This window comes from Zalophus californianus, chromosome 11, assembly GCF_009762305.2.
Source record: "Zalophus californianus isolate mZalCal1 chromosome 11, mZalCal1.pri.v2, whole genome shotgun sequence".
Classification (NCBI taxonomy): domain Eukaryota; kingdom Metazoa; phylum Chordata; class Mammalia; order Carnivora; family Otariidae; genus Zalophus; species Zalophus californianus.
The window spans coordinates 59538959-59566897 of NC_045605.1; the positions used below are offsets into that span (position 1 = coordinate 59538959).

General features: G+C 39.0%; 1 protein-coding gene and 1 pseudogene across 6 annotated transcripts in view; one reads left to right on the forward strand and one right to left on the reverse strand.

Annotated features, from left to right (window-relative positions):
- Window positions 1-27939, reverse strand: part of RNF121 (ring finger protein 121) — a 76546-nt gene that overhangs the window by 19632 nt on the left and 28975 nt on the right. For all 6 annotated transcript variants that reach the window (XM_027580872.2, XM_027580867.2, XM_027580868.2 and 3 more), the window contains 2 exons: window positions 26543-26580; window positions 23509-23650 (listed from right to left, as the gene is read on the reverse strand). In XM_027580872.2, coding sequence (XP_027436673.1) covers window positions 23509-23650; window positions 26543-26580 — 180 coding nt within the window. The remainder of the gene's footprint in view (window positions 1-23508; window positions 23651-26542; window positions 26581-27939) is intronic.
- LOC113914360 lies at window positions 1889-18671 on the forward strand (annotated as a pseudogene).

The window sequence follows — 27939 nt, forward strand, 5'->3', positions numbered from 1 at the left end:
TCAATAGCATGTTCTAAGAAGGAATCTAGTAAAGATAATTTTCTCTACATGGGCTGTAGCTCTGCATACTTTGGGTGCAGAGAGAGGCAAAGGACCTGGATTCTATTCTGGGTTAAATAAAGGCATAATCAGGAGTAGAAATCAGTGTAAAAAGGAATGAAAAAAATCTTGCCTTGCTTTGTTAACTGTGAGGCTTAAAACTTTAAGTGTATAAAGCTACTCAACTCACATCATGAAAGAAAGAGAAAGAGAAAAAAGGAAAGAAAAGGAAGAAGGAAAGTAGGGAAAGAGGGAGCAATTTAGGGACAGGGTTAGGTTCTTTCAAACCAGATGGCTAAGTAGAAGACCAAAAGACCTAGATTCTAGTTCTGTGTGCTTCCAACTCACTGGGCCACCCTAAGGAGGTCCTTCCTCCTTGAGGGAAAGGTTTGACTTGAGTTTTCAAGCCCCTTTAAATTCTAACATGCTAAGGTTCTATTAAGCAGCCTTGTACCTCAAATTTCCTGGGAGAGCAAAGGCAGTGTTCATCACTGGTACATCAAGTATTTATTTTGCATTTAATAGAAAGAAGAATGCAGAAATAAACATGACCCCCTCGTCCCTGTCCTCAAGGGGCTAACAGTCCAGTAGCAGGAGAAAAACAGAAATCAAACCCAAACCTTTAATTTAATGATTCTATTAATCTTTAGATGCTTTTAAAAAAATTTTTGTTTTAAAGTTGTGTTTTTTTTTAAGGTAGGCTCCGCGCCCAGCATGGAGCCCAAGATAAGGCTTGACCTCACAACCCTGAGATCAAGACTGGACTCTGAGCTGAGATCAAGAGTTGGACGCTTAACCAAATGAGCCACCCAGGAGCCCCTAGAGATTTTATTTTTAAGTAATTTCTATACCCAATATGGGGCTCAAACCCACAAACCAACTTAGACAGGCACCCCTCTTTAGATGTTTTTTAGAAGTTCAAATAGAAATCATTAGAGTGAATAAATAAAGTAGATTGGTATAGTGAAATGACTGGAGATTTTAGAATTAAAGAGATCTAGATGTGAATCCCAATATAGCTATTTACTGTATTATATTAGGTAAGTCATTTTTCCCTGATAAGCCTAAGTTTTCTGAACTGTAAAATGGGATTAACAGTATCTATTCTCAAAAGATTGTATAGAGGGGCACCTGGGTGGCTCAGTCAGTTAAGCGTCTGCCTTGGGCTCAGGTCATGATCCCAAGGTCCTGGGATCCAGCCCCGCATCGGGCTCCCTGCTCGGCAGGAAGCCTGCTTCTCCCTCTCCCACTCCCACTGCTAGTGTTCCTGCTCTCACAATCTCTCTCTGTCAAATAAATAAATAAATAAAATCTTTAAAAAAAACAAGCAGAGTGCATAATTCATAGTAAGCATTCAGTAAATGAGAGCTCTCACTAGGTCTTCACGTGATCAAAATTGCATAAAGTCAAATGTAATAAGGGAGCAAAGACTGCAATGAGGCAACCAAAATAATCAACATACTGAAAGTGGTGGGGTTATAATGAAATAGAGACCAAAAAAAAAAAAAAAAAATACAAAAGATCAATGAAACCAAGAGCTGGTTGTTTGAAAAGATAAAGAAAATTGATAAACCTTTAGCCAGACACAAGAAGAGAAAAAGAGGACCCAAATAAAATTAGAAACAAAAAAAGAACAATCAACACCACAGAAATACAAAGAACTGTAAGAGACCACTACAAAAAATTATATACCAAAAAACTGGACAACCTAGAAGAAGTAGATAAATTCCTACAAACATATAATCTTTCAAAACTCAATCTGGTAGAAATAGAAAATCTGAGCAGACAGATTACTAGTAATGAAATTGAATCAGCAATCAAAAACCTCCCAACAAAAGTCCAGGACCAGATGGCTTCGCAGGTGAGTCCTACTATTTAAAGAGTTAATACCTACTATTTAAAGAATAATACCTATTCTCCACAAACTATTTGAAAAAGAAGAAAAGGAAAGCTTCCAAATACATTCTATGAGGCCAGCATTACCCTGATACAAAACCACACAAAGACACTACAAAAAAACAAAAAACCAAACAAACAACACCTACAGGCCAATATCCGGCATACACATAGATGCAAAAACCCTCAACAAAAGTATGAGCAAACCACATCCAACAAACATTAAAAGGATAATGCATCATGAGCTGGCAGGACTTATTCCAGGGTTGCAAGGATGATTCAGTATTCACAAATCATACTCCACATTAACAAAATGAAGGATAAAAATCATACAATTATCTCAATAAATTCAGAAAAAGCATGTAACAAAGCAATATCCATTCATGATACAAACTCAACAAAGTAGGGGTAGAGAAAATATACCTCAACATAATAAAGACCATATGTGAAAAACCCACAGTCAACATCATACTCAAAGGAGAAAAACCAAAAACTTCCTCTACGATCAGGAACAAGACAAGAATGTCCACTCTTGCCACTTTTACTCAACATAGTATTGGAAGTCCTAGCCACAGCAAGCAGGCAAGAAAAAGAACAGAAAGCATCCAAGTTGGTAAGGAAGAACTTTATTACTATTTGCAGATGACATACCAGTATATATAGAAAACCCTAAAGATTTCACCAAAAACCTATTAGAAGTAATATATGCATTCAGTAAAGTTTCAGGATACAAAATTAATGTACAGAGATCTGTTGCATTTCTATATACTAATAAAGAAGTAGCAGAAAGAGAAAATAAAAAATTCCATTTGCAATTGTACCAAAAAGAATAAAACACCTAGCAATAAACTTGAGGAGGTGAAAGGCCCATACTCTGAAAACTGTAAGACACTGATGAAAGAAACTGCAGATGACACAAAAGGAAAGATATGCCATGCTCACGGATTGGAAGAATTAATATTATTAAAATGTCCATATCACCCAAAGCAATCTATAGATTCAATGTAATCCCTACCAAAACACCAACAGCATTTCTCTCTCTTTTTTTTTAAGATTTTATTTATTTATTTGAGAGAGAGAGAGAAACAGTATGAGAGGGGAGAAGGTCAGAGGGGGAAGCAGGCTCCCCGCTGAGCCGGGAGCCCGATGTGGGACTCGATCCCAGGACTCCAGTATCGTGACCTGAGCCGAAGGCAGTCGCTTAACCAACTGAGCCACCCACGCGCCCCCAACAGCATTTCTCACAAAACTGCTAAAATTTGTATGAAACTGCCAAGACCCCAAAGAGCCAAAGCAATCTTAAGAAAGAAAAGCAAGGCTAGAGGCTTCATAATGCCAGGTTTCAAGGTATACTACAAAGCTATAATAATCAAAACAGTATGGTACTGGCATAAAAACAGACACATAAATTATTCCAATTTTAGTATACGTGCTGCCAAAGTAAGCAGAGCAGACACATAAATCAACAGAACATAACTAAGAGTTCAGAAATAAACCCATGTTTATATGGGCAATTAATCTACAACAAAGGAGGCAAGAATATAGAATGGAGTGAAGACCGTCTCTTCAATAATTGGCATTGGGAAAACTGGACAGCCACATGCAAAAGAATGAAACTGGACCACTTAAACTATACACAAAAATTAACTCAAAATGGATTAAAGACCTACATAAAACTCCTAAAAGAAAACATAGTAATTTCTTTGACATTGGCTTTAGCAGCGTTTTTCTAGGTATGTCTCCTCAGCCAAGGGAAACAAAAGCAAAACTAAACTAATTTGGACTACACCAAAATAAAAGGCTTCTGTAGAGGTGCACCTGGTGGCTCAGTCAATTAAGTGTCAGCTCAGGTCATGATCTCAGGGTCCTGGGATCGAGCCCCACATCGGGCTCTGCACTCAGCACAGAGTCTCTGCTGGAGATTCTCTCTCTGCCCCTCCCCTCTGCTCCTCCCCCTGCTTGCTCTCTCTCTAAATAAATGAAATCTTAAAAAAAAAAAAAAAAAGAGCTTCTGTAGAGCAAATAAAACCATTAACAAAATAAAAAGGCAACCTACTAAATGGGAGAAGATATTTGCAAATGATATATCCAATAAGGGGTTAATATTCATAAACACATAAGGCACTTCTACAACTCAACACCAAAAAACAAATAATCTGATTAAAAATGGGCAGAACAGAAAGACATGTATAATATGACCTCACTGATATGAGGAATTCTTAATCTCAGGAAACAAACTGAGGGTTGCTGGAGTGGTGGGGGGTGGGAGGGATGGAGTGCCTGGGTGATAGACATTGGGGAGGGTGTGTGTTATGGTGAGCGCTGTGAATTGTTTAAGACTGCTGAATCACAGACCTGTACCTCTGAAACAAATAATACATTATATGTTAAAAAAAAAAAAGAAGAAGAAGATAGCAGGAGGGGAAGAATGAATGGGGGGAAATCGGAGGGGGAGTCGAACCATGAGAGACTATGGACTCTGAAAAACAAACAGAGTTCTAGAGGGGAGGGGGGTGGGGGGATGGGTTAGCCTGGTGATGAGTATTAAGGAGGGCATGTTCTGCATGGAGCACTGGGTGTTATACGCAAACAATGAATCATGGAACACTGCATCAAAAACAATGATGTAATGTATGGTGATTAACCTAACATAATAATAAAAAAAAAATGGGCAGAAGACACGAACAGACATTTTTCCAAAGAAGACATACATGAAAAGGTGCTCAACGTCACTAATCATAGATGCAAGTCAAAACCACAATGAGATATCATCACATGCCTGTCAGAATGGCTAAAGTCAAAGACACGAGAAATGAGAAGTGTTGGCAAGGAGACAAAGAAAAAGGAACCTTTGGGCGCCTGGGTGGCTCAGTTGGTTAAGCGACTGCCTTCGGCTCAGGTCATGATCCTGGAGTCCCGGGATCGAGTCCCACATCAGGCTCCCTGCTCAGCGGGGAGTCTGCTTCTCCCTCTGACCCTCTTCCCTCTCGTGCTCTCTATCTCTCATTCTCTCCCTCTCAAATAAATAAATAAAATCTTAAAAAAAAAAAAAAGAAAAAGGAACCTTTGTGCACTGTTGGTGGAATGTAAATTGGTGCAGCCACTGGAAAACAGTATGGAGGTTCCTCAAAAAATTAAAAATAGAACTGCCAGTAATTCCACTATTAGGTATTTACCCAAAGAAAACCAAAACACCAATTTGAAAAGACATATGCACTCCTATGTTTACTGCAGCGTTATTTATAGTTAGTTGCCAAGCAGCCCAAGTGTCCATTTGTAGATGAAGGAATAAAGAAGATGTGGTTTATATATACAATGGAATATTACTCAGCCATAGAAAGAGGAGATCTTGCCATTTGTGACAATATGGATAGATCTAGAGGGTATTATGCTAAGGGAATTCAGACAAAGAAAGACAAATACCATATGATTTTACTTATATGTGGAATAAAAAATAAAACAAAATACATGAACAAACAAACAAAAAGCAGAAACAGACCCATAAATAGAACCAACTGAAGGCTGCCTGGGGGAAGGAGAGAGGGGGGTGGGTAAATGGATGAAAGTGAGCAGGAAATACAGAACTCCAGTTTTGGAATGAATAAGTCATGGAGATAAAAGGTACACCATAGGAATACAGTAAATGGTATTGTAATACTGTATGGTCATAGATGGATACTATGCTCACACTTGCGGCGAGCATGGCATAACATACAGACTTGAGTCAGTATGTCGTACACCTAAACTGATGTAAAATTGTGTGCCAACCATACTCCAATTTTTTAAAAAAATCACCAAAACCTCCAGGGGGAAAAATGTGGTGGAGTTACAGCAATTTCTTTATAATGTTTAATTTGTCCTTTCCAGGAAAAATAAATTATCTAAAAACACAAACCAAGGACTTGAGGTCACTTTCAGTTACCCGGACACACTCCATTAGGTAGGCTTGAAAGACAGATTCTGTTCGGGGCCTAGAAGCAGTGCCTGACAAGGGGCAAAGCAGAGGGGCCAGTGAACAGAACAGCCTCCCATGTGAAAACTGGTAAGTTACAACTATGCCTGGTTAATTTCTTTATTTCTACTGCAGTATTTATTAGCATTCTGCTTAATAAGTAAATTGAAGCTTCCTCATTAAGGAAGGCATTTTAGTGGCAAGCTTGGCGATATGTAAATTGCTGAAAGTTTCCCAAGATTTTCAGAACGCTGTCGGGGACTCTGGTGCCATCTGCCGGCAACACTTCATGCAGACACATTAAGTTCAGTAACTTGCTCAAGTGCTTGTGCCTGATGCTGGTACAAAGTAATGGGAAGCTTTGCCCCTAACTTCACTCCCAGGATTTAGGATGGTGAGACAAATACAATGAATTGAACAGCCACTGAGTACAAGCAGCAAAGCATCAAGTACTGACATGAGAGTTCAGAGGAAAGATGTAGCAGTGTGAGCAGGAGCCATCAGGGAAGACTGCCTGGAAGAGACAGAACTCTGGCTGTTTCTGAGGGGGCTTGGATTTGGCCAGCTGAAGGGGGAAACTGAAAGCCATTCACCTTTTTTTCCCTGAATTTACAAATACAAAGCTAAAGTGAAGACTAGCCTGAAACCCGTTCATTGATTCACTGCAAACATTTACTGAGGGACAATCCCAGCTTCTCTGATCTGGAAAGTTAAGAATAGCTACATCCCACCTATCTCTCCACAAGACTATACAGTTGAAATGATGATGTTAGGCGCTGACAATAAGAGCTAGACCATATTTAAATGGACTTTTGGATTTTTTTTTCACCTCAGAAACTAGAATTCATGAAAAACCAGAAAACAGCTCCCATATCATATCCTCCCCTAGGTACCAGCTGCCTTGCTGGTCTGCCATGCTTGGCACTTTTGTCTTTCAGGATTCTCATCACTTCTGTATTGCTCTATGTCGTGTGGGTAGTGATCACCCACCATGAGTGGCTGAAAAGGAATATAAAGGATGAACTGAAAACTGCAAGTCCAGCTAATAGAGCAAAGTAAGAGACTCGCAGCTAACAGAACAATCAGCTTGGGGAAAAATGCTGATAAATGGACAGAGGTCAACTGGAGGAATGTGTCTAGGACATGCTTCACAGCTCTGGTCAATATATTCATGAATAATTTGGATGAAAATACAGAAGATCTGCTTACCAAACTGTGGACAGCAAAAAGTTTAGGAGCTGGGAGAGAACAAGACAGTGAACTTGGAAGACAGAAGAAGCAAGATCCAAAATGAATAAAGCTTGTTTCTACAGTTCTTCTAGCTCTAACATTCTATGAGCCAGTAAGCTGAAATGAAGAATGAAAACTATATGATGAAACCCAACCAACTACCCAAGTATAAGATGGAAAAATGAGTGGCTTAACAGCAGTTCATGTGAAACAGATCTAGGGGTCTCAGCTGACCACAAATTGCCAGGGAATATATGCCAGGAGGGACACTGACAAAAAAGCCAACGCACCCTTATGCTGCTTAACTAGGAATATGCCCAGAATGAAGGAGGCAGCAGCTCTACTGTTCTCTGCTCTGTCAAAGCATTCTTAGGGCCCTACAATTAAGTCTTGGGACCACACTGTACAAAGAACACTGACAAAGGAACATGGCCATAAGGGAGCAGCCAGGATTACAAAGGGTCTAGAAACCAAATTACATAGTGAACAGCAGAAGGCACTAGGACAATAGACCTGGAGAACTACAGGGAGGCATAGCTGTTACCTTCAGTTATCTGAAGATTGTCCAGAGGCCCAGTAAGGAGATATATGCAGTGTAGTTCTTGTGAACAAGTATGACCCCACACATCGCTAGAATACCCTACAGGACAAAAATTTGGTTTTCAATTCCACCCTACCATGCCCCTGCAAACAGTCACCTTACCACATGAGGCAGACCATTCCACTGCTAATAGATGTGCTAGATAGTTCTTCCCTGATGCCTACATGAAAAATCTGCCTTTGTGTACTTTCTGCCTCTGGGTCCAACTCTTGTCCTCCAGAGAGGCACACAGTACATTTACTCCCTGTTTCTTACGACTACTCTTCTAATACCCAAAATTTTGTCTTTTTCCCCAAGTCTTCTCTCCAGGGAAGAGTCAGTCAAGAAATAATTTAACAAACATTTACTGAGCCCTTACCAGGCACCATACTAAGGACTGCAGAATCCAGAGATAAAAAACTAAACCTCCTCAAGAACTTAAGACTACCAAGGAGAAAAAAAACAATTATAATGCAGTATGATAAAGCTATAACGGAGTAAGCCCTGGTGGCCCAGAAAGTGAAGGAGAGGCTTTCACTCAACATGGGGGAACCAAGGCTTCCTGAAGAAAGCAAACTTTGACCTCTGTCCTGATGACCTAGTAGGTGTAAGTAAAGGCATCACGATGAGTGAGTGTTCAGGATGAGGGAACATGGTATGTCTGAGAAAGTACAAATGAGGAGGGAGGTGTGAGAAATGAGCCTAAAGAGTAGGCAAGGCTCAGAGAAGGCTGCTGTATGCAGCATTACACATAGAGAAGTTTTTATTATACTCTGGGGAAAAAAGTTTTCCTTTCGCCTAGAAAGTGGATTACCACCCTTTACCATCTTAGACCATATTCTCTAGTCACATCCCAGTAACCCTCTTAATGTGTTGGTCTAAGAAAAATCTATAGTACTTTAAAGATTTCAAGGTAGGAGATTTTGCCATTCATCCATCCCACAAGGGAACTGCAGTTCAGGGGACAGGAGTTTAAAAAGATACTGTTTCTGGTAACAAAAATGATGAAAGCTTCTCCTTGGAGATCTTTAAAAACAGGATAGATACTTTTCCAGGCATAAACTTACTCCTTCCCCTAACATCCCTGTGGGAGCTAAGGAGTGAGTAATATTAGACTCTGAACAGATGATGAAAACTGAGCGACAGAGAAGCCAAAAAGCAAGCTGGGCCTGGGCTAGGTTTCTAATCCAGATCTTCTGTCTCCCAAGTCCTGCCTCCTTGGCACCCATTCACTTTTGAGTTTGTGATAAAACCCTGGAAAGGCTGAGAAGGCAGTATGATGGACCTAGGCAAAAGTCACTAAAGAAGGAAAAATCAGGGGAGTTAAAAACAGAAATGACCATGGCAGAAACTGATAATTTCCTAGAGCTTTTGAGAAACCTCAAAAAATGGGTGAGTGCTCATATGAGAAGAGTACTTAACCAAGAATCAGATTTTTTTTTTTTAAAGATTTTATTTTCATTTATTTATGTGACACAGAGAGAGAGACAGCGAGAGCAGGAACACAAGCAGAATCAGATTTTGGTTTTATGTCCAACTCCCCAATTTAATGGTCATGTGCTCCCAGCAAATCTCTTCAGGATTCTGCACTTTGGCTTACTAATCTGAAAAATGGAGGTATGTCCCTATCCTTACTGCCGAATAAAGCCATTGTGGGGTTCCAATGAGATATCAGATGAGAAAAGTATTTTTTTTAAATATCAACAAATTGCAACTATAAGCAGCTTAAGGTGGTATTACTACTGTTGCTATGACTGAAAAGAACAGTACCCTGAAATTTAAATACAGAAAACAGTAGGACCTTTTGCTCCTAAACAGCAGTTAATTTAGATGCAATTCTTTTAACGTTTAGGATGGACTTGAACTCCTAAGTTACAAAAAGATGTTTGATACTTTTCACAGTGAAACCAGTGGATTGGCGTACTTGCTCATAATCAGCCTAATGGCTGGCAGCATCCACACACTCTCTGGCAGTGCTTCTCATAAGGGGTGAATTTCCTCCCCAGGGGACATGTGATGAAGTTTGGAGACATTTTTGGTTGTGATGATCAGGAGAAGGGATGCTAGTGGTATCTAGTAGGTAGAAGCCAGGCATGCTACTAAACATCCTACACATGATAGTCACCCACAAAAATAACCATCTGGCCCAAAATGTGAATAGTCTCCCTATTGAGAGACCTAGTCTAGGAGAGTAGAACTAGTGTTTTTCCACCCAGGGGTCATGTGTGCCAACTGAAAGTCTGGGTTGCCAACTAGCACTAGGGAAGAAAAGAAAATTTCATTCAGTTTGAGAGAAACAGAGCCTTATCAATTAATTCCATCATTTCTCAGCATGCCCATAAGAAGCATTTTTTTTAAAGCTCCAGTAGCTAATCTCAAACAGTTCATGTTTCTACTACTTGACAATAATCCCAGTGTCTCTCCTTTACACAACATTCTCTGGGGAGCCATTTTGCTTTGATTCTTTTTTAGTCCCATTCTTCGCCCCATAGACATTTAATGTGTTTAATACGTATATTTTTGTTTGTATCTGTTCTTACAAACTGTATTTTTTGCACATGTGTTTTATTAGTTGGCCCTGTGTCTTTCTGTTTGTTACTTTTTCCACTCAGTACTCTGCTTTTAAGATCCACATGTCCTTACAGGTAAACCTAATGTGTTGCTTTTAACTGCAATGCAGAGTCATGATATGCATCCACCACATTTTACTTATTTATCCAGATACAAATACCCAGACTGCCTCCAACTCTTCAATTAACTGCCATAATTAACATTTATTTTATTTTTTTGTTAAAGATTTTATTTATTTGCTTGTTTGTTTGTTTGACAGAGAGAGACAGCACGAGAGAGGGAACATAAGCAGGGGGAGTGGGAGAGAGAGAAGCAAGCTTCCCGCGGAGCAGGGAGCCCGATGCAGGGCTCGATCCCAGGACCCCGGATCATGACCTGAGCCGAAGGCAGGCGCCTAATGACTGAGCCACCCAGGTGCTCCATAATTAACATTTAAATCAATACCTTCTCACATGCCCCTTTAGGGTATGTCACAAGATATGTATATATTCCATCTGACTGAATAGTGCCATGCTGCTCTCCATAATACCTGCCCCAACTTCATACCTACAAAGAATACACAAAAGTTCCTAAAACCTCTGATCCCTGCCAGCAGTTGGACATATCCAGCTTGTTAGTCTAGAATATCAATTATCATCAGTTTTAATCATTACTAAACTCCTATTCTGCTATCAGTTAACTTTGCCTATGGTACCCTTTACAGAACAAATCCCCTTAGTCTTTTTTTTAAAATAATTTATTTATTTATTTAAAGAGGGACACAGGGGGGTGGGAAGGGCAGATAGAGACAGGGAGAGAGAAAACCCCAAGTAGACTCCACACCCAGCATGGAGTCTGACGTGGGGGCTCAATCCCACAACCCCGAGATCATGAACCAAGCCAAACTCAAGAGTCAGACACTTAACCGACTGAGCCACCCAGGTCCCCTCGCCTTAATCTTAATAATCAAATTTATCATACTTTTGTCTTATTTATCTACATAATTTTTATTAACTTCATAGTTTTGCCTTTCATAATTAGATCTTTAATCTATCCTTAGTCCCCTTTGTATGCAGTGTGATACAGGTATCTAGTTTTAATATTTCTCCATATGGTGAGTCAGTTTTCTCAACACAATCTACTTAACAATGACTATTTTCTTCACCGATTGGTGGTTACACTTTTATTATGGTTTTTTTTTTAAGATTTATTTATTTACTTGAGAGAGAGAATGAGTGGTAGGGGCAAAGGGGAAGAGAATCTTAAGTACACTCCAAGCAGAGCATGGAGCCCGACACAGGGCTCAGTCTCACAACCCTGAGATCATGACCTGAGATCAAGACGTGAGCCGAAACTAAGAGTCAGATGCTTTACCTGACTGAGCCATCCAGGCTCCCCTACACTTTTATTGTATATTAAGTTCCCATTATACAGGGATCTGTCTCTGAGATCTTTACTCTGTTCTACTGGTCTATTTGTCTATTCTTATGATATGTCTTACTATCTGAAAAGGCAAGTCTGTGTTTTAGGAATTGCTTTCTTTCTTGCTTTTATTTTTGAACCTCAAGTAGAGGGGGGAAATGAGTTAATCAGAATCTCTCATGAATAGTCCCATCATTAGTCATGCATGGACTACTTTTAATTTTTAAAAATTACTTTTAATTGTGGTAAAAACTCATAAAATTAACCATCTTAATCATTTTTAAATATATGGTTCTGTAGTGCTAAGTAATATTCTCACTGCTTTCTAACAGATCTCCAGAACTTTTTCATCTTACAAAACAGACACTTCTATGCCCATTAAATAACAACTCCCTACTCTCCCCCTCTGCCCCTTCTCCTGATAACCACCTTTCTACTTTCTGTCTCTGTGAATCCGACTACTCTAGGTACTTCATATAAGTGGAAGACAAATATAAGCATTTGTCATTTTGTGACTGGCTTATTTCACTAAGCATAATGTCCTGATGGATCACCATGTTGAAGCATATGACAAAATTTCCTTCCTTTTTAAGTTATTTTTAATAATACAACTACTGAACCCACCACCCAACATAAAAACTGGAACAACTAAAACTGTTTATATCTATGTGCTCTTCTCTAGCCTATCCTCCAGTCTTCCAACAAATATCACCCTTCTCCTGCATCTTATCATTCCCTTGCTTCTTAAAATATGGTTGTATTATGCATATACATATTTTTAAAACATATTCTTTAGTTTTCATTGTTTTTAGCTTTCTATGAAAGGTATCAAGTTATGAGCAGCCTTCTGAATCTTTTTTCACTCAATATTAAATGGCTAAGATTCATCCTTGCCATTACTTGTAACTACAGTTAATTATTTTTCGTGTTGTTTTATATATTTCATGTTATATACATGGTTTTATAAGTTACATAATATTCCATTGGTGAATACATCACAACTAACTTATCCAGTCACCCATATTTGGGTACTGAATCATTTTTAAGTTTTTGCTATTACAAATAATGCTGTTATAGAAATTCTGGTACATCCTCCTAGGATGCATCTGCAAAAATCCAAGATCAAAATGAAAAGGCAACCTACTGAATGAAAGAGGATATTTGCAAATGATGTATCTGATAAAGGGCTAATATCCAAGATATATAAAGAACCTATACAGCCTGACACCAAAAAATAATAATGAAAGAATCTGATTAAAAATGGGCAGAGGAGGGGCACCTGGGTGGCTCAGTGGGTTGAGCATCCCACTGTAGACCTAGAGGGTTTAAGCTTGGGTAATGATCTCAGGGTCCTGGGACTGAACCCTGCTTCAGGCTCCCTGTGGTGCAGGGAGTCTGCATCCCCTCTCCCCACTCTTGCACGGGTGTGCAGCCTCTCTCTTTCTCTCTAAAATAAATAAATAAATCTTAAAAAAAAAAAAGATCAAAAAAACTGGGCAGAGGACCTGAATAGACATTTTTCCAAAGAAGACATACAGATGGCCAAGAAGTACATGAAAAGATGCTCAACATCACTGATCATCAGGGGAATGCAAATCAAAACTATAGTGAGACATGACCTCACATAGAATGGCTAGTATCAAAAAGAAAAGAAATAACAAGTGTTGGTGAGGATGTGAAGAAAAGGGAAGGCTGGTATACTGTAAATTATTAGTATCGCCACTGCGGAAAACATTGTGGAAGTTCCTCAAAAAATTTAAAATAGAAATATCATATGATCTAATAATTCCACTATTGGTTACTTACTGTCCCCCCCGCAAAAAGAAACTATAATTTGAAAAGATATGTGCAATCTCTATGTTTAACACAGCATTATTTACAATAGTGAAGATATAGAAGCAACCTAAGTGTCCAGTGATAGATGAATGAATAAAAAAGATGTGGTATATATGTGTGTAGTATTATGTAGCCATAAATAACCATGAGATCTTGCCATTCGTGACAATATGGATGGACCTAGAGGGTATCATGCTAAGTGAAATATGTCAGACAGAGAAAGACAAATACCATGTAACTTCACTTATATGTGGAATCTAAAAAAAACCCACGAAAACAAATGAACGAAAAGAAACAGACTCATAAATACAGAGAATAAAGAGTTGCCAGGGGGGAAAAGTGTATGGGGATGGGCAAAATAGGGGCAGGGGATTAAGAAGTACAAACTTTCAGTTATGAAATAAGTAAGTCAGGAGACTGAAAATTACAGCATAAGGAATACAGTTAATAAGAATGTAATAATGTACAGTGACAGATAGTAAATACACTTATCATAGTGAGCACTGTAGAATGTATGGAATTGTTGAATCACTATGTTGAACACCTGAAAATAATATAACATTCTGTATCAACCATACTTCAATAAACATTTCAAGGAAATTGAAATAACAAATACAAAAACTAATCAACAATACGAACAACCGGTAGAAGAAATCAATGACTAGTAAGCATGAAAATGTGCTCAACCTCACTAATAATTAAAAATCTTTAAAAAAAAAAAAAAGAGAAGAAGGGAACAGAGAGGAACTATAAAAACAACCACAAAACAAGTAACAAAATGGAAATAAGTACATACCTATCAATAATTACTTTTTTTTTTTAAGATTTTGTTTATTTGACAGAGACACAGCAAGACAGGGAACACAAGCAGAGGGCGTGGTGGGAGAGGGAGAAGCAGGCTTCCTGCTGAGCAGGGAGCCCGATGCGGGGCTCGATCCCAGGACCCTGGGATCATGACCTGAGCCAAAGGCAGGCACTTAATGACTGAGCCACCTAGAAGCCCCTACTTTGTTTTTGTTTTTTTTAAAGATTTTATTTATTGGAGAGAGAGACAGAGAGAGAGCAAAAGTAGGCAGAGTGGCAGGCAGATGAAGAGGTAGAAGCAGGCTCTCCACTGAGCAGGAAGCCGGACATGGGGCTTGATCCCAAGACCCCAGGATCACAACCCGAGCCAAAGGCAGCCGCTCAACTGACTGAGACACCCAGGCGCCCCTACTTTGTTTTTTTATAAGACATTTAAAAATTTTTTTAAATTTATTTTAAGTAATGTCTACACCCAATACGGGGCTCAAACTTATGACCCTGAGATCAAGAATCACACACTCCTCCTACTGAGCCAGCCAGACACCCCTATCAATAATTACTTCGAATGTAAATGGACTGAACACTCCAATCAAAAGACATAGGATGACAAAATGGATAAAAAAAACAAGACCATCTATATGCTGCCACAAGAGACGCATTTCAGACCTAAAGACACATAGAGAATGAAAGTGAGGGGATGGAAAAGCATTTTTCATGCAAATGGAAGTGAAAAGAAAACAACGGTAGCCATACTTATATCAGACAAACTAGACTTTAAAACAAAGATTGTAACAAGAGATAAGGAAAGACACTAATAATCATAAAGGAGACAATCCAACAAGAAAATATAACAATTGTAAGCAGTTATGCACCCGACTGGGAGCACCCAAATACATAAAGCAGCTAATAACACACTTAAAGGAAGTAACTGACAGTAATATAATAATAGTAAGGGAGTTTAACACCCCACTTACATCAATGGATAGATCATCCAGATAGAAAATCAACAAGAAAACAGCAGTTTTGAATGACACACTGGACCAGATGGATCAAACAGATATATTCAAAACATGCCATCCTAAAACAACAGAATACACATTCTTTTCAAGTGCATATGGAATGTTCTCCAGAATAGATCACATATGAGGCCACAAAACACATCTCAACAAATTAAAAATAAACTCATAATGGATTAAGGATCTAAGTGTAAGACCTAAAACCATAAAAATCCTAAAAGAGAACATAAGCAATAACTTCTCTGACATCAGCCACAGAAACATTTTCTAGATATGTCTCCTGAGGCAAGAGAAACAAAAGCAAAAATAAACTACTGGGATTACATCAAAATAAAAAGCTTCTGCACAGCAAAAGAAACAATCAACAAAATTAAAAGACATCCTACTGAATGGGAGAAGATGTTTGCTAATGACATATCCAATAAAGGGTTAGTATCCAAAATATATAAAGAATTTATACAACTCAACACCAAAAAGAAACAATTAATCCAATTAGAAATGGGCAGAACACATGAACAGGTATTTCTCCAAAGAAGACATACTGATGGCAACAGACACATGAAAAGAGGCTCAACATCACTCATCATCAGGGAAATGCAAATCAAAACTATGATGAAATATGACTCCACACCTGTCAGAATGGCTAAAATCAAAAACACAAGAAACAACAAGTGTTAGTGAGGATGTGGAGAAAAAGGAACCCTTGTGCACTGTTGGTAGGAAGGCAAACTGGTGTAGCTACTATGGAAAACAATATGGAAGTTCCTCAAAAAATTAAAAAGAGAATTACTATATGATCTGGTAACTCCACTCCTGGGTACTTACCCAAAGAATACAAAAACACTAAATGGAAAGATATATGCACTCTTATGTTTATTGCAGTATTATTTACAATAGCCAAATTATGGAAGCAGCCCAAGTGTGACTCAACAGATGAATAAAGATGATGTGGTACACACACACACACACACACACACACAGAGAGAGAGAGAGAGAGGGAGAGAGAGAAATATTACTCAGCCATAAAAAAGAATGGGAGCCCGCCATTTGTAACAACATGGATGGATCTAGAGAGTATAATGCTAAATGAAATAAAGCAGTCTGAGAAAGACAGATACCATATGATTTCCTTCATGTGTAATTTAAAAAGCAAAACAAACGAACAAAGAAAAAAAGAGACAAATCAAAAACAGACTCTTAATCTGATGGTTACCAGAGGGGAGGTGGGTAGGGGGATGGGTGAAATAGGTGGAGAGAATTGATAGTATACTTATTGTGATGAGCCCTGAGTAACACAGAATTGCTGAATCACTGTTTTATACCTGAAACTAATGTAACACTGTAACTACATTGAAATTAAAATAAAAAAATTAAAAAAGAAAAAGTGTGGTACTGACATAAGCATAGTCATATAGTTCAATGGAATAGAACTGAGAGTACAAAAATAAATGCATACATCTACAGTCAATTGATTTTTTACAAGAGTGACAAATCATTCAATGGAAAAAGAAGTCTCTTCGAAAATAGTGCTAAGACAACTGGATAGCCACATGCAAAAAACTGAAGTTAGACTTTTACCTCACACCATTTACAAAAAGTAACACAAAATAGACCAAAGACCTGTAAGTAAGAGCTAAAAATATAAAACCCTTCCAAGAACACATAGAAATAAAGCTTAATAGTCTTGGATTTGGCAACAGATTCTTACATATAATAATAAAAGCACAAGCAACAAAAGAAAAAATAGGTTTAAGGGTACAAACTTGGAACAAGTAAAATAAACCATAGAGATCTAATGCTAAGTATAATGCATACAGACACCAATACTGTAGTCTAATCATCAGACTTGCTAAGAGACTAGACCTTAATTATTTCAACCACTAAAAAGGATAATTACGTGATGTGACAGGGCTGCTTAATGTTGTTATAATGGCAATCATACTGCAAAAAATAAATGTATCAGTTAACATGTTGTACACCTTAAATATACCCAATGTCAGGGGTGCCTGGGTGGCTCAGTCGGTTAATCATCTGCCTTCAGCTCAGGTCATGATCCGGCGGTCCCGGGATCGAGTCCTGCATCGGGCTCCCTGCTCAACGGGGAGCCTGCTTCTGCCTCTCCCTCTGCCACTCCCCCTGCTTGTGCTCTCTATCAAGTGAATAAATAAAATCTCTAAAAAAAATGTACTCAATGTTGTATGTCAAATATATTCATTAAAAAAGAAAAAAGAGATAAACTGGACATCAAACTTAAAAATGTTTATGCATCCTCTTTCCCATCTTGCAAGACGGGGAGTAAAAAAGCTGAGAAGTTGGATTCTAAGGAGAAGAAATCTGAAGCCAAGAAGGCTGATGCTGGTGGCAAGGTTAAGAAGGGTAACCTCATGGCTAAAATGCCAAATGGGAAGCCCCACCGCAGTTGAAACCCTCTCCTAGTCAGAGCAATTGGCAGCTATTCCTGATCAGCTATGTAGTCCAGAAAGGCCATCTACAAGAGGAACTAGTCAACAGCTAAGAAAAGAAAGAGAAGGTTCTTGCTACTGTTACAAAATCAGTTGGTGGTGACAAGAACGGTAGTACCCGAGTGGTTAAACTTCACAAGATGCTGAGGTATTATTCTACTGAAGATGTGCCCTGAAAGCTGTTGAGCCACAGCAAAAAACCTTTTAGTCAGCATTGTAAGAAAACTGTGAGCTAGCATCACTCCTGGGACCATTTTGATCATCTTCACTGGGTGCCACAGAGGTAAGAGGGTGGTTCTCCTGAAGCCACGGAGCAGCGGCTTGTTACTTGTAACCAGACCTCTAGCCCTCTTCTCTACATAGAACACACTAGAAATTTGTTATTGCCACCTACACCAAAATTGGTATCAGCAGTGTGAAAATCCCAAAACATCTCACTGATGCTTACTTCAAGAAGCAGTAGCTACATAAACCCAGACACCAGGAAGGTGAGATCTTCGACACAGAGGAGGAGAAATATGAACTTGCAGAGTAGTGCAAGGTTGATCAGAAAGCTGTGGACTGGGCGCCTGGGTGGCTCAGTTGTTAAGCGTCTGCCCTCAGCTCAGGTCATGGTCTTGGGGTCCTGGGATCGAGTCCCACGTCGGGATCCCTGCTCTGCGGGAAGCCTGCTTCTCCCTCTCCCACTCCCCCTGCTTGTGTTCCCTCTCTCACTGTGTCTCTCTCTATCAAATAAATAAATAAAATCTTTAAAAAAAAAAAAAGCAAGCAAGCTGTGGACTCACAAATTCTGCCAAAAATCAAAGCTGTTCCTCAGCTTCAAGGCTACCTTTGCTCTGTTTTCTCTCACAAATGGAGTTTACCCTCACAAACTGGTGTTCTAAATTTCTTACAAAGAACCTAATTAATAACTGATCCATTAAAATGTTTATGCACCAAAGGACACTATGGAGAAGGTAAAAAGGCAACCCACAGAATGGGAGAAAATATTTATAAATCATGTCTAATAATGGTCTACTATCCAGACTATACAAAGAACTCTTACAACACACACACACAAAGAGAAAAAAGAAATAAACAAACAAAAGGCAGTTAAAAAATAGGCAAAGAGATTTCTCCATGGAAGATATACATGTGGCCAATAAACACATTTTTTACATCATTTTTTTTTTGTCAATAAACACATCAAAAGATCCTCAACATCATGAGTCATTAGGGAAATACAATTCAAACCACAATGAGATACTACTTCATGCCCACTAGGGTGACTATATGAAAGAAAAGGAAAAAAAAAAGAAAAAAAGAAAGAGGAAGAGGGAGGGAGAAGAGAAGAGAAGAGAAGCAAAAGAACAAATGTTGGTGAGAATGTGGAGAAACTGGAACCCAATGTACTGTGGGTTACAATGTTAAATGGTATAGCTGCTATGGAAAACTGTTCTCAAAAAGTTAAACAGTTCTGGGCGCCTGGGTGGCTCAGATGGTTAAGCGTCTGCCTTCGGCTCAGGTCATGATCCCAGGGTCCTGGGATCGAGTCCCGCATCGGGCTCCCTGCTCCTTGGGAGCCTGCTTCTCCCTCTGCTTCTCTCTCTCTCTCTCCCTCTGTCTCTCATAAATAAATAAATAAAATCTTTAAAAAAAAAAAGTTAAACAGTTCTACTCCAGGGCATACCCAAGAATTGAATACAGGTGTTCAAATAAAAGTTTGTAACAAATGTTCATAGCAGCACTATTCACAATAGCCAAAGGGTGGAAACAACCCAAATGTCCATCAACTGATGAAGGGATAAACAAAATGTGGCATATCCATACAAGAGTATTATTCAGTCACAAACAGGAATAAAGTACTGATACTGCAATACTGAAAACATCATGCTATGTGAAAGAAGCCAGACAAAGGCTACATATTATATAATTTCATTTATATGAATATTCAGAATAGGCAAATACACAGAAACAGATTAGTGGTTGCCAGGGCCTGGTGGGAGGGGGAAATGAGGAGTAACTGCTTAATGGATATGGGGTTTCCTTTTGGGGTAATGAAAGTGTTCTAGAACTAAATAGTGGCAATGCCTGCACAATACCAGATGTGCTAAATGCCACTGAATTATATACTTTAAAATGGTTAGAATAATCAATTTTTTCAAGGTTTTTTAATTTTCTTTAATTTTTAAAGATTTTATTTATTTATTTGACAGAGAGAGACACAGCAAGAGAGGGAACACAGCAGGGGGAGTGGGAGAGGGAGAAGAAGGCTTCCCGCGGAGCAGGGAGCCCGATGCGGGGCTCTATCCCAGGACCCTGAGATAATGACCTGAGCCAAAGGCAGATGCTTAACCAACTGAGCAACCCAGGCACCCCATGGGTTTTTCTTTTTAAAGATTTATTTATTTGAGAAGAGAAAGAGAGAGCACAAAGCGGGAGGGACAGAGGGAGAGGGAGAGAGAATCTAAAACACTCTGTACTGAGCATGGAGCCCGACGTGGGGCTTGATCTCACGACCCCAAGATCATGACCTGAGCTGAAAGAGTTGGCTGCTTAACCAACTGTGCCTATCAGGCACCCCACAGAATAGTGAATTTTTTTGTGAAATTGTTGTCAATAAAAATAAAATTCTATTCTTCTTCCACATAGTATCTGAAAACTTTTACGCCTTGAACTTTTTCTCTTAGGAGTGGAAGCAATAGTCACTACCATTAGTTTTAAAGTCTACAAAACACTTTGCCATAGAATCTTATATAATCTTCACAACCCATGAGGTAGATATCACCCCAACTTAGAGATAAGAAAAACAGGCTCAAGATATAAAGTCATATAGCTAGGAAGTGAGACAGCTGACTGAGCAAATCAGATTGGGCTGTCTCCACTGTATTACACTGCCTACAAGGCAAACAGCTCCAACTTCTGATAAGCTTGAAAAAGGATAGGAGATGTTACTGTGTACAAGCATCTTGGGCAATTTTTCTTCTTCCAAAGCTAGTGTTTTAATTAAAGCAGTAAAAATATTCATTGTACACAAGTTAATAAAGTTTTTTAAAAAAACAATCTAGATTATTGTATAACAGCAGCATAAAGTGGACATTACAGATTTCCTTTTCCAATTTTTGAAAGATAGGGGTTTCAGTTTCTCAGTGCAATATATTTTATAATGTTAGCGTGTTCACTCATCAGTGAAGTTTAGCATAATGTTTACAGGGCATGGCAGTAAAGCAATGGGATAATTGTGCATGTTCCTTATATAACTGGCTTCATTAAGTTACAGTCACATTTCCTATTAAGGATTAGCTAATGAATGACATTATCAGTGGTTTTCTAACACTGATGACTCCTATATATGTTCCTGAGAAGCAGAGGGGTCAGGGTTATCCAACCCTCTATCAATCAGAGCAGCCTCTTAATTATTTTCCATACTGGGTTTTTCCTGAAGATATTATTTGAAGAAAGGATTCCACAGTTTTTTAAAAAAGTACTTATTGAAAACCACTACAGTACATACATGAATCCTCACTTCCTATAGAGGTTTTTAAAAATCTTTGCAGATTAGCCAACATTACATAATTAAGATTATCTCTCAATACCAGCACAGAAATGTCAATGGGGCTCTCATTCTACACTTGGTTTACGGGTGGTCTTATTTTTCCAGGCTCAATTCAACCATCTTGGTAATCCCCATTCTATAGAGTACACATTATAATCACACACTGACAAACAAGTGACTTATCTCAGATAACAGGGCAAAGCATGACCAGGGTCCAGACGTGAAGCCCCATCTCAGATGGCTTAGCCTGTTGGATGCTCTCCAGTTCAAAAAGTCTTGGTGTCATGTGGTCCTTCAGTGCAATGTGACCTGAAGGTACAGATGTCTCTATTTGTGGTGCATGCCAACACTTGAGCTGGCTATAAGCCAGTAATGTTCGGAACTTGTGTCTGCTCAAGGGCAAAGATTATCCTCTCTTCCTTCTATGCTCTAGGTTATCCCTTGTTCCCTTGATGGAAAACCCTTTCCAGGAGCAACATATGGTACAAAACAGAAATTATGAAATATGAAACAGAAGATCTGGGTTCCAATCCTGGCTCTATCTATTAGTATTCCCTTCATGCCTCAACTCTCTGGGCCTCAGTTTGTTCACGGTACTTACCTCATGGGCTATCAGAGATTAAATGAGATAGTTCAGCAGTTCACATCATGTGGGCTACAGACCCCTGGGCATGTCTGACCATATCACCAGAGGTCTGAAAAAGCATATACTAGAGAAAAAGAACTATTCAGGGATTAAGATTAAAAACCCTGGAATAAAACTGTCTGGGTTCAAATAATGGTTTTATCAATGGAGCAAATTACTTAGTCTTTTCTGTCTCAGTTCCTCATTTGTAATTGGAGAAAACATTATCTTACTGGATTATTACAAGGATTAGCTGAGTCCACACTTGTGAAGTACTTATAACAGTGGCTGGCATAGTGAGAATTCAATAAATGTTAGCTATTGTTACTGCTATATATGCACTTGTATATTCTATGCAAAGTATTATCAGGTAGGTGTTTGCCAAGTTGATGTTAAAAAAGGGTTGTTACTCTTGTAAAGGTTAAAAACTTCTAAGATAAGAGTCGTAAAAAAAATCCAGTACACTACACCTGTCATGTCCTAATCCAGAGTGGTTGAATCTATGATTTCAATCTTCTCCAACTTATTGAGACTTGTTTTGTGGCCTAACACATGTTGTCTCCTGGAGAACGGTCCACGTGCACTTGAGAAGAGAATGTATTCTGTTGTTGTTGGGTAGTGTGTGCCCTGTGTGTCTGTTAGGTCTAACTGGTTTATAATGCTGTTCAAGTCCTCTATTAACTATTGATATTCTATCTGGTTGCTCTATTTGTTAGTAAAAGTCAGGTACTGAACTTTGCAACCTATTGTAGAACTGTCTATCCCTCTTCAATTCTGTCAGTTTTTGCTTCACATATACTGGGGCTCCTTTGTTAGTTATGTTTATAATTGTAGTATCTTCTTGTTGGTTTAAACCTTTTATCAATATATAATGTACTTTGTCTCTTGTAAATTTTTTTGATTTAAAGTCTATTGGTCTGATATTTAATAGCCACCCAGCTCTCTTTTGATTATCATGTACATGGAATATCTTTCTCCATCCTTTTACTTTTATTCTCTGTCTTTGTATTTAAAGTGAGTCTCTCATGGTTTGTTTGTTTTTTTAACCAATCTGCCAATCTCTCCTTTTAACAGAAGAATTTAACCCATTTAAAGTAATTACCAATAAGGAAAGATTTACTTCTGCCATTCAGCTATATGTTTTCTGTATGTTTTATATGTTTTGTTCCTCTTTTCCTCTATCATTGCCTTTTTTTTTTAATTAATCTAAATCCTACCTGTAAAATTCACTTAGGAGGCTTGGTCTTCCCAACAAGGCGACCACCTCTCCCTCTACTTGAATAGTTCCTGATGAGTATCTCCTTCATGGATCTGTCCCAAAATGTTTAAAAGGGAAGACCTGGCCATGAAAGTAATCTCAAGTTCTATCCCTATTTTCACCATTTGAATCACTTGCCTCTTAAATGCATACCCACCATACACTATTCACCATTCATACATAACGTTTACTATCATTGTCTATTTCCTGCCTATATGCAGCCTGGGTTAGGCTGGACCCTAGAATACTTAGGAAGGGTCTTTTGACAACTGTCAGAAAAAGAAGTGAGAGGCAGTGGCTTACATTGTAGGAGCGGGGGTGCCTTTGTTTCCACTGCACCAGGAGCAGCTGGGCCACCACCAAAGTAGCGATGAGGATGAGGACCATTTCAGCATGCATGGCTTCATGGCCGCGGTGCTTGGCATGCATGCGTGCGTGCTCAACCCTGAAAGTCAAACAGATGAGGTGAGGCAGATCAGGGAAGGTGTGCTGGTAAAAGGGCAGTGCTTTCCAGGGATATTCCACCAGTCTATAGCTCAGAACACATTCTTGGGCTTTGCATCTGCAGGGTACTAATTAGGGGCTAGAAAAACACACACCCTAGAGAACGGGCATTTTGGGATAGAACAGGGGCTCTATGGGCCTCAGTCAGAAGCTCAGCTATTGGAAATAAAGGTGGGTTGTTTGCTACCCACCCCCAAGAGCAAAAGCAGCTGACACCTTTCCTGTAGGAAAGAGGACCCAGGAGAAACCTGTTGTCACTGCCCATTTCAGTCCTATTTCAACCTGTCACTGGAAGGAGAAAGTAACCCAGAGAGAAGGATATAGCCATAAAATCTTATACTCTTAGTCAATGATATTTATGACACCAATAAAGAAGTACTACTGCAGATGTGTACTAATTCCAGGGTTAAAGTCTTGCTTTATTTGTCCTATCCTCTCTGTCAGGACCAGGGATCCTAGTCTAAGACTAGCTAAAGCCTGAAAAATCTGGACTGTTTCAACTTTATACTAATCCAACGGTGTCTTCACCATCAGCATCCACAGGTAATTAGCCTCCTCAAGAGTTTAAGGAAGAGTGCAACTGGAAACTCTTATTTAATCTAAGGCTGGCATTCTCTGGTCCAGAGGACTGGCAACAGGTGATTCTCTTGGCCAATACCTTCCTTTAAGAATAGAGTCAGAGTCAGCCAACAGAGAAATGAGGAAGGAGTTAGAAAACTAAATACAAATACAGCCTGTAGTGAGGAGCTTTTATGCCAATTCTCCATACCTGGGGCTATTAGGGAGACAGGGAAAGGACAACATAAATGGTATCTTCATAGAGTTCCCAAGGGCAATGACAGACTATTCAAGAAGAACCCAATGGGATGAATTACAGACTAACAAACGATAAAGCAAATACAGTGAAAAGTTAACTGCAGAATCTAGGTGGTGGGCCTAAAGGTGTTTACTGTATAATCTTTCAACTTTTCTGAGATTTTTTCACAATAAAATGTTAGGGAGGAAACATGGTAGGGGCAGTGGGCAGCCAAATGTCAGCAGCCAGCCACAGCATCTCAGGGTTCATCTTACATCAACTCATCCAGGGTGAGAGATTCTGACAAAAAAATAACACGGGTGGGAGTCAGAAACTTAGGTTCAGACATCCATGTGGCCTTGGCCAAGAAAATTCACATCTCTACATCACAATTTCTTCATCTATCCAAGGGGTCCGTATCTTTGCTGCTTCCCTCATAGGGTTGTTGTGAGGATAAGCTAAACTAAAAGGGCAAAGGACACTTTAGAGACCTAAGGACTGTGGGGAGTTATAAAGATAACAGATAAATTTCTTATTCTCGGACAGTATATGACTAAATGGATGTACACAACAAAAATACCAAATATGGAGAAAAGACCAGAGAACAACAACTCTAGTTCAGGTTCCCACCCAATGCAAACATTATCTTTACAATCTTTGTTTGAATACTTCCACTGGCTGAGAACATATGCCTCTTAAAGTAATTCAAGGACCATCTGTCTGGCACATTGTAGGTACTCACATGTGCTAATAAAGGAATAAAACTCCAATACTTTAAGGGCAGGAGCTCACTACCTCTCAATATACCACGATTATTAAAAATGTCCCTGATGAGACAAAATCCATCTTTCTATAGCTTCAATCCATTGGACCTAATTTTATACTCTGGAACAACAGAGGACATAATCACTTTTCTTTCCCAATGCTGCTCTTTCAAAGATTTATATGATCTTATTTAAAAAACCCAAACCAAAACAATCCTCTTCCTACCACCACTTTTCTATGCCCTTTTACGCTAACAGTTCTAGATCTATGCTATTCATATAACATAATGTGAAAACCATTAATCCTGGCTGCCTTCTTCTAGATGTTATCTAACTGAAGATCTTCTTAATATGCAGTGTTTACAACAAAATTAGTGTGGACTCAGTGAAGCACGGTGGCACTTCACCTCCCTAAAGCAGAGAGTATATTTCTATGAACATCTTCCAAATTTTGGAATGTTTTGGTAGCTGAGATACACAACTGGTACATATTAAGTTTAAAGCTTTCTAAAATCTTGCGTTTGTCATGTAAGTTGGTATCTTTGCTGTTGTCTATTTTAATAATCTAAATGAAAGGGTTTTTTTGTACTATTAATCAAATTTACATAGTTGATTCCAGCTCACTGGTCAGCTCCCTTGTGGGGCAAACACTCTGAAGGCTCTCTGATGAGTAATCATGATAATAAGGTATTTGTTGATTGCTGACTCACTCCGGTTACAAAGCAAGTTAGTAGCAGAGTTGAGATCAGAAGACACTAGTCCCATTTTTCAGCCAGATCTCTCTGCTCTGTTTCGTGGATAATGATGATGTTAATGATGATAGTCACCTGCAAAGCAGGTAACACTTACTGGAAGCTTACCACATGCCAGGCATTGTTCTAAGTATTTCACATATATTAATAGTCCTCACAACAACTCTATGAGGTGTAGGTACTGTTGCAAACTTCATTGTGCAAACTGAGAAAACTAAGGTAGTAAGAAATCAAGTAACTTGCCCAAGATAGCATAGCTAGGAAATGGCAGAACTAGTAGTATTTAAACCCAGATAAATAGTTTGGTGCAATTACCTATTTACTCCCCAGGACTGAAGGAGCTACCCAGGAGTAACCCAAGTACTGGAGAAGATCACCTCTTCTTCTAGTCAATGACCTCTCCTACTAGTCAAGAGTCATGGCTTCCCCACAGACAAGGAAGCAAAAGGGTAGATATACAACTCTATTAGTAGGATTAATTTACAGTTCCCAGCCTGAGGGGCCCACACTGTCACACTTACCTCCACTGCTCCTCTGGGGAGAGGTCTGACATATCAACCTATAGAAAAACAACACCAAAAAAATCCATTACTGTCTTAGAACTGTGCCTGCCCAATATAAGGTGCTCATACATTCATCATTATCTTCAAGGAATTATGAGAAGCTTCAAGTGTCACAATCTTTATGAAGCCTTCCCCAATACTCTACTTCCCACTGATCTCTCCCTTCTCTAACCACTTACTTTATCTCATGTCTATGACTGACAGTATATTGCATGTCTATGCTGGGCAATGAGGACAGGAGAGTAAACCTAAACCTAGTCAAGAAGTCACACATATATACAGAAAATTTCTTTATTATATGCTGAGGACTAGCTATGGAAGAATAAAGAAATGGCTTCTGATCCAATTTGCAGTGTTATAGACTGGCAAAGACCTCCCGGAGAAGACGTGAAATATCATCCAGATGAAGAAATGAGAGAAATACATTCCAGGCAAAGGGACTAACTAACATAAAGATGAAGAAATAAAGTTGCGTAGCATACAAATAAATGAGTATGGCTAGGGCAAAAAGTATGAATTAGGATTACTGGGAGATGAAGCTAGATAAAATATTCTGTCATATGCCATCTGACTCTAAATGGCCCCATGGCAGCAGGCAGCACATTAGACTAGGGAGAATTAAGCTTTAGTCCCTGCTCTGCTATTAACTAGCAGTATGACCTTCCAACTTCAAAGTTCTGGTTCTATTTGTTAGTTCTTGTCCTTTAGAGCAGGGTTTCTGAACCTTGGCACTATGGACATTTGGGACTGCATAATTCTTTGGTGAGGTGGGGAGCACTCTGTACATTGTAGGATGTTTTAGCAGCATCCCTGGCCTCTACCCACTAGATGCCACAGAAGCAACAATGTTTACAGACATTGTAAAATGTCCCCGGTGGGATGAAAATTGCTTCCAGCTGAAAATCACTGCTCAAGAATAATACTAAACTCTTTGAGTTCATGACTCAAGTCTTCTACTTCCTTACAGCCATACGAAAGCATAACCAAGTGTCAGTACATAAGTCAAAAACATTACATTCACACATTCTTACAGTGACCTGAGCTGAAAATGTTTCTTGATACAGAGGAGAGAGACAAGGCCTCAAAGGAATCAATCAACAAATATTCCTTTAGTACTTATGAGGTTCAAGGCCCAATTTCTCACTGTTCCTATGATAACTTCAGAAAAGTACTTTACACAGAATGTTTGAAGTAAAATGGGCAGAACTCTCCTACTGAGTCAAATCAGCACGTATTTACCAGGCATCCTTTATGTGTGTGTACTGTGTACCCCCATCACTATTTAGGGAGGGCTTTCTGATTTGTACATGTCCCAGCTAAGTTTAAAAAAAAAAAAAATACCTCAAGGCTTTGCC